Source organism: Colias philodice, chromosome 9 (assembly GCF_061535455.1).
Source record: "Colias philodice isolate Cphi_HAF_F1 chromosome 9, ilColPhil1 Martin Lab GWU primary, whole genome shotgun sequence".
NCBI lineage: Eukaryota > Metazoa > Arthropoda > Insecta > Lepidoptera > Pieridae > Colias > Colias philodice.
The window spans coordinates 11052346-11068734 of record NC_143094.1 but is presented as its reverse complement, the minus strand read 5'-3'; the positions used below and the strand labels follow the sequence as shown (position 1 = coordinate 11068734).

Here is a 16389-nt window from a genome sequence, read left to right as displayed (position 1 = left end):
AACCTAATTCTCAATCGAAAATTCTGACATCAAAATATCAATTTTTTTCAAACAATTTGGGGGCTTTTTGTTCGTTGAAATATCTACTTTCTGATGGTGTAAAATATAATATACATTACAAATGTATATTATACTAGCTGCTCCGCGCGGTTTCACCCCCGTGTTTCCACCCCTGTTGGTCGTAGCGTGATGATATATATACATTTAGGAAGGTTATAACCTTCCTCGATAAATGGGCTATCTAACACCGAAAGAATTTTTCAAATCGGACCAGTAGTTCCCGAGATTAGCGCGTTCAAACAAACAAACAAACAAACTCTTCAGCTTTATAATATTAGTATAGATTTGTATTGGTGTAAATTTACTCAGAAAATGCATACAAACAGTGTGATAATAATGTTTTAGGAGACTCCGACTCGCACTTGGCTGGTTTTTTTTTTGCCCCACCCTGTGCCCATGGCTAGCTACGCCCATGCTTTTATTGCGAAATATGTACCACGGGCGAAGCCGGGGCGGACTTCTAGTAGTTAATAAAATAGTAGTTAATAGTTCTTGCAAATTTTGCAAAGACGTATTATTTAAAATATATACTCATTTGCTTAAATAATATAATTGAAGGTATCTACGATATAGTTTGTTACCATCTCATCAGTTACCTAATTCAAACGAAAACCATATCGATAGCTCCGGAACATCGTAATCAGCATCCTAGCCATTTTACCTAGGTTATTTTTTATATTCAATCTGCCTTTTTGCCTAACTAGATTCCTAGAAACGTTAATTGTGAAAAAAGTCTCACAAATAACAATATAGCTAGATAAATTTAATCTTTGATGGATCGAATGTAAAAACTGTGCAGGCAAAAACTGCAACGGTGATCTTTTTAAAATGTAGGGGTTTTTCTTAAGAGAAACGGACGCAGGGATCGCATCTATTGACTAGGAAAGGGACAGGATGAGAGTGGTTAAAACCTTATCGTAAATTTAAAGTTGAATAGCTAAATGCAGCTGAAGGATGTACAACAACACATGACACCACCCCATTGTCGTCAAAATCCATTATTTTGAAGGCGACTAAAGTAGACTAGCGCGTCTGGGCACAACATATGTTTATATTGCATTAACATTACTTTCATATGGAATGTTAAATATGAGAGAAATGCCAGCGGGTCGCTGAGATGTCTCTAATGAATGTGTGCCATTAGACCGGAACGTATCTAATAACGGAATTGCGTTACGAGCTATTATTTTGTGTATTAAATTAGATTTTGAATTATTTTCGATGGAGAAGAAAACGTTTTTGAAGAAATTGGGGATCAAAATAATACGTCTGATGCTATTACATAAGTTGTACGATTGAAGAAATAAACTGAATTATGGATATTGCTAGACTTTGTTTCTTGCACGTAAAGCCGACGAATCTATTTAGTCAATAGATTTGTTATAAATCTCGGAATAAAATACACAGCACAAACATGTTTTTATTTTTATTCGTTAATTGGATTCATTAAAAATCCATTAGTTATATTTTATGTTTCCCGTAATATATTGTACAATATATTTTTTATATGTGTAAAGTATATGCAACATAAATATTTATTGTTAAAGGCAAAATGATTCAAAAACAATAAAAAGAAAAACTTGCGAAGCGAGCTCGGCTCTTTCAACAGCATCCATTTTATCAAGTGGAGTTGATAATACAAAATTGAATGAAACACGATCGTGGGTGGTTGGCTTTACGATCTAATAAAAGCGTGGTAAATTAAACCGTGAGTTAATAAAACAGATCTTCGTCTAGCCGCAACTAGAGCTCAAAATATGCGGATTCGTAGCATTAGAGAGAAGTAGGCCAACTCCCGGCGTTTAGGAGCGCATGGTACCTAAACTCGCGAGGCGCAGGATTGTCACTTGTCACATTGAAATTTTAAATAATTGTATAAACAAACACCGACTGCTCACAGCAATGGCGCGGCCCTCACGAGAACGGTCCACGAGAAGAAACCGAGCGGCCTTGTGTGCGTGCGTCAAACTTGCGTATGCACATGAACGGGGGGCGTGAACAAGCGCCCCCCGTGCGTACAAACGGCGCGATGTACCTTTGTTCGAAGATAACTTACTTCTCTCTTTATACTATGTTCATAGTATCCGCACAGTTGACAGATATATACTACGTACATACAGTTAGGAAACTAAGCCCCCCCCATGAAATTATGACGTATAGCTATAGGGCTGTTACTTTTTGATATTTAACCGACTTGAAAAATAAAGGAGAAGGTTATCAATTCGGCCTGTATATTTCTGTTTGCTTTTTTTCACAGTTGATTTTGTGGTAATTTGGAGATTAAAACCCGTTAAAATACAAAAATGGTGTAGCCTAAATATGAATTTACAAGAAGAAACAATCCGAATTAATACAGCTTGTAAAAAAACGTTTTTATCAGTGCTATATTTCGAAATCTAGTTTTGTTATGGACGCCGAAGGCTATTTAATGTACCTCAATTATTTATAATGCTTGATATTTGTATTATACATATATTCAATAATTATTTTAAACCAGAATTTACAATACTTGTATGTAGGTACCTATACCTACTAAATTATTTTTAAAACGATAAATTAAATTAAATTAAAAAACACAAAATATGCAAAAATAAATTAAAATTATTATTATACGAGCATAGAACCTCTACCTTTTTGTTTTAGGAAGAAAAAGAAAATAGTTTGACAGGCTTAGTGCTTGACAAAGTGGAGACGCCACGTATCGATAAAAATACAATAATTATAATATCTATCTTTTTCTTCCCTAATATTTACGTAATTATACACATAAATTTAAACAAGATTTTTTTAAGGTTTCCTTTTTTTATATTTTCGTGCTCTTCTAGATTGCGTAAAAAATAGATGCGATCTTTAAACAGACTGGACTCCTAATAGGTACTATTTGTAGCTATCATTTTGATAGAAAATATGTCAACATAATATAAAACTCATACTGCCATATCTATAGAAATTAAAAAATAGTCTCTTTTTAACTTGTAGTCAGATATGGTATTTACAAATATATTTATTGAAAGGGCTACAAACTGAAACAATCGATATTTATTTAATGTGAATTGACATCACTTTAAACTTTTTTCCATACTATATTCAAAATCTGTGGATGTGTCACCCGCTACTATCGATCCCCCTCAATACCCTTGTAAACACGCTTGATGGGGGGGGAGCCATTTCGAACATTTTGTATGAAGTTTCCTTACTGTATGTATCTGTATATTGTGGTATCCGTCCGTCGACATGTGGGTAACCGGGTACTAGCGAAGTTTACAATTGAGGTCGTCAGAACATAAAGTTAATAATCTACGCCTCATAAATAGTCATAACTGTCTTATGTTACCGCTGTAAGTGTAATAATTCATGAAACGCTTGTTGTGCTAATCTCATCATCAGATGTTGAAAATTGCAATAGGTTAAAGTGTTTTTTATAATTTTATACATTATTTTATCTTTAAAGATTTTATTTATTCTCATATCAACACTTTTGCCATTTTATATGGGTAATAGTTTTAATGTTACCTTTTGTTGTTCATTAAGAAAGGGTTCTTTATTATATTATTTTACTAGCGACCCGCCCCGGCTTCGCACGGGTGCAATGCTGATACTAAATACACCACAGAAAAACTGTGAACGTTGTATATAAAAACATAGCGGCCCGCTCCGGCTTCGCAAGGTTATAAAATATATAGCCGGGCGGCCGGCCGCGGCCGGTACCGCTGCAAACGCTACGTCCCGCAATTTTTAAATCTGTAATATCTTCGAAAATATTCACTTAAATCATACGGTGTAAAGGGCTATATAGATCTATATTAAATGAACAATGTATTCAAGGTATTTAATTGGTTAAGGATTAATGCTGTATTGGTTAAAATCGCATCGAAAATTAGCCATTATTTGTCGTAAAAAGTAAATGACAAAAAAAAGTTATTGTGGGTTATCCATAAGAGATAGACATATACCATCGCGGACTTTTCTGTAGACATTTTCAATGTGTATAATACTTAGTACATTATTTTGATAAAACTCGTAGGGCTCAGCCTGCGTTTGCAATGTAAGCGGAAAAAATGTAATTTTTTACTACATCACATTAGAAACCTCAAAAATAACAGTACTTCTCCACTATTTAATGGATGTTATTATACATATAAACCTTCCTCTTGAATCACTCTATCTTTTAAAAAAAACCGCATCAAAATCCTTTGCGTAGTTTCAAAGATTTAAGCGTACAAAGGGACATAGGGACATAGGGACAGGGAAAGCGACTTTATTTTATACTATGTAGTGATTGTCCTACATAAAGAAGTGTACCCATCTTGTACTCATTCTTTTGCCATTTGACCATACCCAACCAACATTCAACTCTGCATTTAATACTATATCTGTGTGAAGACAAATTACTGTCGCTGTCAGTTTATAATAACTACAACGCAGCCCACTCAAAAGAAGTCCTTTAACCTTTCGTTCGTATTAAGTCCACACGGCATTCAAAGCAATGAAAGCAAATCTAACAGTGCTAGGTTAACAGTAGCTTTAATAGTGATAAGTACATAATTATATCAGGTTCCTTTGTATAGTGTCGCGGTGGTATACGGGTTTATTGTAGGACAATATGCAAGATTTATTCGAGCCATTCTGCTTTGAATCTCGATACAAAATAACATTTAGTACTCACTCGCTGGTAATTGAGTCAATTTGTTGTAATAGGAATGAACTCCGAAACTGGGATCGATATAATTATCTCATGAGTACCGTTTGTTTTTTGGTTGTAATTGATGAATTTGATTAAATTATTGTATCAAGATTGTAGGACTACCCTTGAATTATTGGAATTACTTAATAAGAACCTCTTAATTAATAAGATTTTTTACAGTATTGTAACAGACCATTAAGTTAACCTCCTAAATCCTAATCTATCGCACTCAGTGCTTCAATCAATCATATTATCTACAACAAATGGAAAAACCATCAGTACTATTCTGGGATTAAGTAGTAACCATCACACCATTTAAATATCCTCGCAATTCTTATTTAAATAATGCAATCTAATTACCATGTTACTTTGTATTATTTTCCTTATGTAATCCGTTGTGTTCTTGTGTACATATCGATCTCTGATCAAGTGTAGGCACGCGGCATACCATGGTGACGTAGTTGTTACAGCCTGGTACGTACTCGTGGTACAAAAACTGGTACAAACTTGCGGTAGAAAAAGTAGTGACTGCGGTTTTTGTAGATAAAGATTATGGTAAGGTGAGCAGGAGGCTTAGCTTGATAGGATCGTATGGTTATACATGGCGCATCCTTGCGTTAATTACTGGCGGCTACCTGGTGTTTATTGACTTTATTGTCGATTGGCGTATGGGTTAGGGTTGGGGTTTGATGTCCTGTGCCTTTGTGGAATAGGTATAGAAAGATAGACAAATGGATTTGTAGCTTTATTTATTATATTAACATCTGAAAATTCGTGTTCTTAAGGTATTTAAGACTCCCTTGATTTGGCTATTTTTGGAACTAAATCATGTAGAGCTACATTTAAGTATACTTTTGTGAACGTGTTTTAAGGAGGTCTTGAAGGACCTATCTCTGATCCATCGATTCCATCTATCAAAGGATCCATTGCAAAATATCCAAGATTGACTTTAATATCGTAATTCTCTTTACTGGCTTTAAATATACAAATATTTAGTCTATAAAATATAAATATTAGTTCCACAGTGATTATGGTGTATTACATATCGCAAGGCCGTGGAAGCTAGATCATTACGGCCGTAATTATTGGTTCACCAGCACTCAGTAGGTACTATACGGTTATGTTGTACTCGCATAAAATGATTCAGTTTCATTCTCTATGCTTATTTAGGTAGATATCTAATGGACAATGTAGTTCTTTGTGTTTTATTGTTTCCAGCTGCAACAATGCATAAATGTTAACATTACATAGAAATTCTGTACGATAGTATGGTTGTTTTAGACTATTTTTTCATCCACGGTTTGCTCGCTTGCTTCTTTTGCACGCCTCATAAGCGAAGCGTTGAGGTGGGTACTACTGTCAGTTCGCGCAAAACATCTGATTTTTCAAACTTAAAATGTCTGTATGTATCATACATTGCACTTGTAAGATAATACATACACACACATATTAAGAAAAAACACTATTTTTAACATTCATGATATTTTTGATGTCATTTTTGTTATTTAAACTAGTTAAAAAACAGCTTAAAAAAGTTCTGTCTTGGACGTCCGTGTGTCTGTATGTGCGGAGGATTTTCTTGTTAACACGATAGCGACCGAAATACTTTACTAATCGAGTCTTTTTTTTTCTCTTACGCTTGAGTATACTCAGGAATAGAACCCTTTCATTTTTCAGGGTCTGATTCGATGTGGTTTAATTGTTATTAAATAAACAAAAATAATAATTAATAAATAATTATTAAAAAAAAATTATGAGGCGTGCACTTTTGGATTTTCCAAACTATTTCACGTTTTGCTTTGACTATTGTACACTAAACAATAATACAACCACTATTTCATTAACTTCTTATTATGGTGAAAAAAAAAATGCCCTTCCTTCAAATCTAAACAATCTTACCCAAAGCGCTCATTTTCCATTATTTAAATGCTTATTGCCCAATATATTTTTATTACATGTTATTTATTAACAAAGTCTTGTTAAAATAACACTAACTATCATTTTTACTTTCTCTTAAAATTAACATATAGATAACAATTGCGTGTTTCTATAAGTAGGTACCGAATACCTTGATAGTGTTGACACAACGAAAAATATTGCGGCAAATTCAAGCGAAACCATTTAATGCCCAAGTAGAATTAATTGTCTTTGTTGATTCATCACGTAAATTGAGTTTCCCAATAATGTTTTATACACATTAACGGTCACATACAATTGCGTTATTTCTAACAACGAAATTATCGAATATTGCAATACATAATAATCAATATCTATAGGAATAAAGATAGTGGTTAGGACAATACATATACATAATCTTAATAGTGGTTGTGAAACATAGGTAGGAAGGCAATGATATTTTATGTATAGATACGTTATATACTCACAATATATCCAAAAAAAATGCTTCATATGCAGTGTCAGGCACACACAAATACAATTTTCATTTTACTTAATTTATTACATTGACAGACTGTATAAGAGAGATGGCTCTAATAAAATGATATAAACAAAAAAGACAAAGATAGTTTGTCACTTCCGCGCAGGTGTAAGCAAAAGTCATAAGAATTCGCCAATTAAATATAAATAAACAAATAGTTGCCATGGTAATTGGCATAGACTAACGACACAGAAGGTTCAATGTTATAGAATATAGATGTTAGGTTTCCTGCACAAGTAAATAAATGTGACAATTTCATTTACTATTGCACGCCTCATAAGCGAAGCGTTGAGGTGGGTACTACTGTCACTTCGCGCAAAACATCTGATTTTTCAAACTTAAAATGTCTTTATGTATCATACATTGCACTTGTAAGATAATACATACACACACATATTAAGAAAAAACACTATTTTTAACATTCATGATATTTTTGATGTCATTTTTGTTATTTAAACTAGTTAAAAAACAGTTTAAAAAAGTTCTGTCTTGGACGTCCGTGTGTCTGTATGTGCGGAGGATTTTCTTGTTAACACGATAGCGACCGAAATACTTTACTAATCGAGTCTTTTTTTTCTCTTACGCTTGAGTATGCTCAGGAATAGAACCCTTTCATTTTTCAGGGTCTGATTCGATGTGTTTTAATTGTTATTAAATAAACAAAAATAATAATTAATAAATAATTATTAAAAAAAAATTATGAGGCGTGCACTTTTGGATTTTCCAAATTATTTTATGATTATTATGATGTCGTACTCGTATTACAATGAAAAAAAAAATTTTTTTTGGAGATATAACTGTATTAAGTATTTATTACTAGCTGTGGTGTTCGTTTTCGGTCATCATCATTTCACCCGATAAACACCCACTGCTGAGCATACTGCATAATCCTCCTTATAGAACTCCATAAGGACCGATCTTACGCTATTCGTTTCAAGGCAGTTCCCGAAACCCGTACAAGGTCATCACTCCAACTTGTAGGATAATTATAATAATAGTGGTGCCTAGATGAAAAAAAAGGATGAAATAAAAGAAAGGATGAAGTATAAGCCTTTTTTATCTAAAACACAAATAAAATTTATGTTCAATAGCTATTTACAGAAAAGCAAATAGCATTTTTCGTCAGTCAATCTTTTCTTTAATGTTTACGTATATACAATATCATTTTATTTTTATTTATCATTTTATTATTGCAAACAAACATTTTTGGCATCACGATTTCATTGTATATAATAAATAGCTATATTTGTTAATTATATGCACTGGATGTAAACTGTGGATTTAAATATAAAAATAATCAAGTATTTACCCAAATCGAAATTAATAAAATAACCGTTCTATTTTCAATAATCGTATCTACATGATAATCTTTGAACACAGTGTACGCTAGCTTTGTCACACTAGTGATTGAAGCAATGTTTTATCCCTTTCATTATTTCAATACACGTGTCAGGCAAGTGTCATTCATAAAGAATTGTAAATTGTTATTTTTACTCTTAAACTGTAATCTTCTTATATATAAAAATGAATCGCAAAATGTGTTGGTAAGCGCATAACTCGAGAACGGCTGAACCGATTTCGATAATTCTTTTTTTATTATATTCCTTGAAGTACGAGGATGGTTTTTATGTAGAGAAAACGTAAATATGTACCACGGGCAAAGCCGGGGAGGACCGCTAGTAATTTAATATATTTTGCTGTGATATGATATTCCTTTATCTTTTTTTATTTTTTTGCACGAATACGTGCACTTTCTGAACACACAGGAAGGCATTTTCGACAACTTTAATGTACCTATCGGCATATACGCTCACTGGGACCGGTGACAATCTGACTGATTGCATTGGTCCCAAATAGGACCAATTCACGGAATCAGTTTTGGTGCGTTGATGACGTATCTACCTCTTGTTTCTATATATAATATCATTGTAGGAAGGTAGGTAGTAGGTACAGTTCGTTTTTCATTCATTTGATGCAAGAACATATTTGGTTCCAATTAACCTTTATTAGCGATATCTCCCTGTTCTCTAATGCGGTTATTTCGTAACAATGACATTGCTTGTTATTAACCCTTTTAATTGTTTCGCAATGCCATAATTATTATGGGATGTTGGAGCGTGGCAACGGTTTTGTAGTGGGAAATGGAATGCACGTGTCTTGTTTGTGATTTTTTTCCATAAAAATATACATGCAATATGTACGAAACTTTGTTATTGAAACGTGTTTCTGTATTCACGAGTAAAATAAGTACGAGGAAAAAACCTATGTTAAATTGTTAAAATTATCTTAAACTGTATATTTATTTTTATTGCTACGCAAGTACTTTGGTGTTTAGTATTTGTATATTTTGTACTTTAGTACAAATTGATAATTCGTACCTATATTTTTCACCATATAACACATGCAAAATATATAATTATTGTTTCATACCAAAAGCAGATCTAACATTCAAGCTATACGATACAAAATTAAATTCATTTCCTAATTCGTCCATTTCGTCCGGTTCGATTGGGCCCCGTTTAAAAATTCAAAAGATTGCGGGCGGATCGATCTGATTGAATTATGAATTGTAGGCATTTTGCATTCACCTTGAGAAACCAGTCGATTGGCTGATTATGTAGCTTTATCCCAATCAAATTGTCTACGCCGAAGTGCTCGGAATATTTTACATTTACATTTAAAATGCACGACGGCAGGTTTTGGTGTTGAAAGGAGTATAGTATAGTATTAATGTGGTAGACGTGCTTGTCTTTGAGGTTGTTCGTTATGTAAGCCGGAACTGGCTTTATTAAAATATATGAAAAAGTATAAAATGGGCACAGATGGCTTTGGTATGAGAGGTGTTAAAATTAAGATTGAATATGAGGAAGCCATAAATAACTAAATATGATAATTAAAACTAATAAATAAAACAAAGATTGATTCCATATTTGTTTATTGTTGTCATAAAAATGATGTTAATCTTTATTTCTATTTAAATAAAGCAAATAACATACTCATCGGTTTACATTATGTTTATGCAAAAACAAGAAAAAAATACGAACGCAAAATAGTTAAGCCATGAATGTGTCGCATTGATTAGTCACAGCCTTTAGCATTTTTCATGTAGCTAATATAACTTGAATTTCGCTATTCAAGTCAAATAAACAGGAAAGCATTATACATTCGCAGATAAGAAACTCGTTCGAGGTGCTTGACTTTTATCACTTTCCAGTTAGCAATAAAACCTTTGTCTTCGCCCGTTTACCGTATCTTAATTAATACATCGAGTCATTCATTCAGCCTGCCGTGTGCTGAATTAATTTTTAATGTCACCTACCGAGGGCTCTTTTGCGATTGTCGCCCGACTAATTATGTCACAGGTATTTCTTGAGCTTATGCCAGTAATGTAGATGTTGTATGAATTATAAACAGCTCGCAATACATGCTTTGTTTATGTATTCGATTGAATATGCAACAATGTTACGGAGCTGTATCGAGTGGGTAAGATTGCAAAGTTGGCCGGAACGCGCCGTTTAACCCAATTTTATTTGGCTACTTCCCGTCTCATTTATTTCTAAGTCGCAGTGATGATGTCTAATTCGTTGAGTTAATTAGGGTTGGTCTTCTTTGTGATGGTGAGAACGGTATATTATTAGATACCTACGATGACCATATTACATACGTTTGTGGGGCGGTAATTTTTGTTGTTTTTTAAATAAAAAAATACAACAGTGATTACGGTTAATCCCACATTTTGAACCTGTGATTCATTTCTTCAAAGTTAAAAAAAACGAATGCGTACAAATAGTAATTTATAAAACTTTTCCTAATGAAATACTCAATTATTATTGGATAGTATTTAAACGAGTGACTGTAAATTAAAGTTTTAGTTGTCAAAAATAATTAATTGGGGTAACAGAATTACTAAGTGAGCGCCTGACTGCGAGCGATGAAAAATTAATACATAGATCAGCAACTAACAAACATTAATTTGCGTTACATAAAATACAAAATGAGCAACTTCATAATATTTGAGCGACTTATTTAGTATATTCGTATAGTTACATGATGTGTGAAAAATCGGAATATTTCCATCATTTTGGAGGCGTTTTCTCCTTATAGTCTTCAATATTTCCAAGTAGGAGTATACATTCTTCACCGGCAATCCCAAAACCTACGTAGGTGTATATTGTATTGTATCAATCTGTCGTGTTCTAATGTTGGGCCTTTATTTGTTGTTTTTTTTGTAGTTTGTATTTTTACACGTTTTATATTAGCTTCACCTGTAACATAATGTTTGTTTGTAACCGACTTCTTTGGGCGCGATTTTGACCCACTTTAAACGGCCAGATTTCGTCCAAACTTTGTAGATTTATTGAGGACCGATGACAATACACTAATTTGATAAAATTTTCTATTTTTTAGTTCGGTTTTCTATAAAAAGCGTGTTTTTTAGTTTTTTTAAACTAAGTATTATTTCATATATGTATATCTGAATGTTTTTATCGTGTAGCATGGACACAGGGGCAGTAATACACAAAGTTCCGTGTCGACGTACGAGCACTACGCCAGTTTTCATTGTGTACAGTTAAATTTAACGCGGATTGTGGGTGTGACCTCCGGCCAACCTGTCATCTTTATTGCATGCGTTTTATTCTCCTATCTCGTTGATAGCGTTTGTGTGATTCATCGCTTGTCGTGTGTTATGATTGTTTACAAGCTTAGGTTCTTCTTTGTTTGCGTTGATTTGTATTGTGTTTGTGTTGGATTGTTGGATTATGTGATTTGTCTATAGTTAAAAGAAATGACATAAACAAACAGTGTAAACTCTTATTGTTCTATGGTCTAGTGTTAAGTGAAACTCTATTTTGTATTTTAAATTCCATCTATTCATACAGACATACTCATATAAGAAAGTATCTGGCATGATGGCTTCTACATTTACTTTAACGTGTAGTCAGTCGGTAATAGGATGTTGTTTTTTGTATAACATCTCGTATACCATTTGCTGTGTTAATTGCAATGGCAATTTGACGTGTCATTTCAACTCTGACAAATAAAATTTTATTTGGCCACGAACATTTGTGAACGTAACGGTAATTCATCAGCTCCACGGACAGGCTAGTCACGATCGTGTGAAACGATACGAATTTACACCTTTTCAGGATCTACATATAGCATTTTGCCATCAACAAGTTCTGAATAAAGAGATTTAATTATGACGTCGCTATGAACTTTGAAGGTGAAAGATCACTTTTGCGTTTTATCAAAATGTCACAATAAAGGTCTCCAGAGAGGTAGCCCTTGAGTTACGATAATAACGTTAAGTGTGCTTTAAATGCACTAGACCGCTTGGCAGCGGTCAGTTACTTCACACTTGCAAATTTATTCGATGTTTGTCCACTCAAATCCTGTTCTATTTGACACGCTCGTGTTACGGCTCGCATTGCTCATGAATGTTGACTGCTTGGATTTTATGGCTCCACTTTGTAGTAATTTATGGCGTATTTTATGAAATTTACTGTGTTATGATTAGTTGCTCTTGTAACAGCTTTGTATTGGTATGTGATAAATGGAATTCCTCTTAAATCTTGTAGACTAACAAGTTAATAAGTAGTTGCTAAAAAGAAACGAGAAATGTAGGTTTTCCCTTTTCTTTTTACTTGTGAGCGCCACTATCAATGTAGTCGTGATTTCACCTGTAACTAGAGTACATTTAGATAGGGTTTAATCTTACATATTATGTGAATATTTCTGAATCTGGTATAGATAAGAAATGGCTTTTCTTTATTTTATAAAATATAGAAAATTGTTAAGAATTACGTTGTCATTAAATAAATTCATATCTGTGATCTACGCTTGTGTATTGCAAACACAATTAAAATGTTTTTTACTATTGTTGTAGTTGAGTTGAGAAATATTTTATTTAACGTAAAGAATAAATCTTATCATTAATAGTACGATAACCTTAAACCTTTAATCCCAATAACAATTATGTAACACTCACACACTCACAATCAGCAAGAGCAACGGCTAGAATTATACATACATATATGCTTTCACCTTTCATAGAAAAGTAATCATCTTTGTATATATTTTAAAACTTACCGTTCACGTCCAAACAAAAGTGAACCCCACCGATTACCACCTCACAACGCAAATTCTTTACCAATAAAGTATACTTCTTTAAATTCCTACTATTGTAATTCCAGAGCGACTCAGTGAGTTACTTCTTCGGCGAGCTGGAGCGCATCGCGCGGCCGGACTACATCCCCTCCCACCAGGACATCCTGCACTGTCGGAAGGCCACCAAGGGCATCACGGAGTGCACGATCAACATCAACAATGTACCATTCGTGTTCGTCGACGTCGGTGGCCAGAGGACGCAGCGGCAGAAGTGGACGCAGTGCTTCGATTCCGTCACCTCCATACTGTTTCTGGTGTCCTCGTCGGAGTTCGACCAAGTTCTGTCGGAAGATAGGTGAGTTTTGTGCTATACATGTATACAGATATATTGACCTTTGACTGACTGACGGGGCATACTTAAATCTAGTAGGATTACAAAATTTCAAAATTTTACACGATATGATATGCCTTTTTTAGGGAAAGCACTTTTGGATATTTGAATTGTAAAAAAAGTTGAATTGTATAAATTTAACAATTCGGCTAAATCCAGGTTTCTTTACTTATAAACAATTGTCATTAAGGAAAAGCTTTTCACACGCGAAAGGGTTTCCAACTTTCTGATTATTCTGATAAGATACATAATGATAAATGGGTTTTACCGTAATTGAGTCACATTGAGCTTCACCGAAATATGGAGTACCTATTCCATTAGGACAATTATGAGATAAAAGGTTGTTATTTTATCAAAATGTTGGCCAACAATATAATTACAGTTAATTTGCAGATATGCAAATGACATGATACAAATTAGTATATTACTTTACTGCCTATAAAATTTATGCTTTATGGCCTCTGCCCTGATGATTTTATGACTCCGAGCCCAGTAGAATTATCTGCTTCTGTGCAACTTGATTAACGTCCTAATCAAGAAAACTATCATAATTATAAATCGTTCTTAATCGTTCAACCGATTTCCGAGTGTTACATAAACATCAGGCAGAACCTTTCTCTTGAGAGTCTTTCAAATGGTACATAGTCGTTTATGATATGTTACTTTGTAAATAATTTTATCTTTGCGAGTATGTACAAATGGCGGATGTTGGTTCTAAATCTAGATTTCCGGTAGCATGCCTGTCTGTATTGTGGTGGATCATGGTAATCTTTTTATCGCCCGTTAACGCATCTTCGCTTCGCGGTGTTTGTTTTTGGATTGTATCAATCTCATAGCAAGATTTATTTTAAAGAAGCAAGTGATTTGAATGATTTTGAGGTGAGGAGGTTTTCATCGTCAAATTATAATATTGCAATAACTAGTATCGCCTGGTAGTTGGAATTCGACCTTCTCTGGTACAATTACTCTCACTTGCGTTCTACGATACATTCGATAAATCAACATTGTATAATACGAATATATCTATAAATGTTTTTTCCGCGAAACCTGAAGGGAATCCTCTAAAATATATTATGCCAAAAGACTCGCTATTGAGTACCTACTAATGTATGGATGTTAAAGTGATACGTATAAACGCCTTGACTTCGTTCACTTTGTGCAGCTACACCTTTTATTTATTTATGGTAATATGACGTTCCTGTTATAAAAAAGCTTTCAAGTCATACAAACAGCGATTTCATTCATTGTAAAATTCTAAGAAATTTAGTTGTCAAAAACGAATCCGATATTGGTAGCAAAACATATTATCATGATTTTCAACAATAATATTTTATATTGCGTCTAATCAGGAGGAATTTGCTTGTGTTCTAATGAGTAAAATACTGTATAAATCATATATGTAATATATAATATAACATTGGGAAAACTCGCGCTGCAGGAGAAAATAACTTCATCGCATGCAATGTCGCAATGCAGCACTGCGCGTACTATTGTTCGGTACATTTCCCACTTTCAAGATATCTCTATTAGAACGTCCATAAGATGTCTCCGTTCGTGTCTCGAGATAATGAGACTAAGTGGAGCGATATTTTGTTTGCTGATGTTAAGATGGATTGTACAGGAAAATGATTTTCGTTGTTTCAGGCTGTTTGATGTTGAGCTGTTTGTGCATGTTTCGATTGTTCAGGATTAGCTCTGTATATTATGAATAGGGTAGATGAGGTAACAATTCCCTGATGCTTATATTAGTCAGTCAAAAACTATAGTTGGTAAGTTTACAAATAGGTTCTTACTTCTTCCATTAGTCTTGTTTTACTATTCCGGACTTGCTACTGTTTCACAAATCAATTTATTTTAAGAGCTTCTTATAATCATGTAGAACTGAAGATCACAACTTATATTTAGTCTTTATCTTTTTATGCCATGAACATTTACGTTAGAACTATTCAATAAATATTTACAATTACAAGGAAAGATCAGGCTGGGATGAAAAATCGAATAGGGCGATAAAGTAGATAAATTATTAACTCATTGCCCATAAACAAACGATCTTACAACTCAGTCAGATAAAACAGGAAGATGTCGTAATAAAATGTGTTCCGCGAATAGTTGTGTCCAATATATTATAAGTACCAGTACCTATATCGTTAATGAAGATTATTTGCATGCGCGATCGACGGAATTGCTAATTCGCATCCGTACAGAGTATCATGCAAATCGTATAATCAATTATTTGTGTCGGTCATATTAATTGAGCGTCTGGTCGAACACCTTTGTTTATGTTTGCATGTGATTTGTCGTCTTCATATTCAAATAGCCTTATACCTACGACGTGTTGTTGTCGTATTCGTTCGATGCATCATGCGTCCGTGCTTGGATTTCTCTCGGTAATAGTTTCATAATAACGTTTATTAATGTTTATTCATCACGGAATGATATAAAAATTATGGCGCCCGATAAAAATATAGTACCAAGAGGAAGCTATTTCTTTGCGATGCCGTAAACACGGTAATAAAGTTCTTTACTAAATGTTTACGTGGGCAAACCGCAGGCCAGATTACTCGCTCGTAACGACATATAATCGTTTTGAAAAACTCGATGCAAACTGCGCTTTATGACACACCGGCTGTTAACCGCAACTTCTTCCTCTTATAGTTTGGGTTTTATTCCTCGACTCAAGCCTATTTGCGTTCGTGTGGTCTACTAAGT

The 16389-nt window shown here is 33.8% G+C and overlaps 2 protein-coding genes across 2 annotated transcripts in view; both read left to right on the top strand.

The window, feature by feature from the left end:
* Window positions 1-16389, top strand: part of Srrm234 (Serine-arginine repetitive matrix 2/3/4) — a 186784-nt gene that overhangs the window by 93110 nt on the left and 77285 nt on the right. The window lies entirely within an intron of this gene.
* The window catches only part of cta (Guanine nucleotide-binding protein subunit alpha cta), a 29864-nt gene that overhangs the window by 5824 nt on the left and 7651 nt on the right, over window positions 1-16389 (top strand). The window contains exon 2 of the mRNA XM_089699510.1: window positions 13376-13644. Within this exon, the coding sequence (XP_089555636.1) occupies window positions 13376-13644 (269 nt within the window). The remainder of the gene's footprint in view (window positions 1-13375; window positions 13645-16389) is intronic.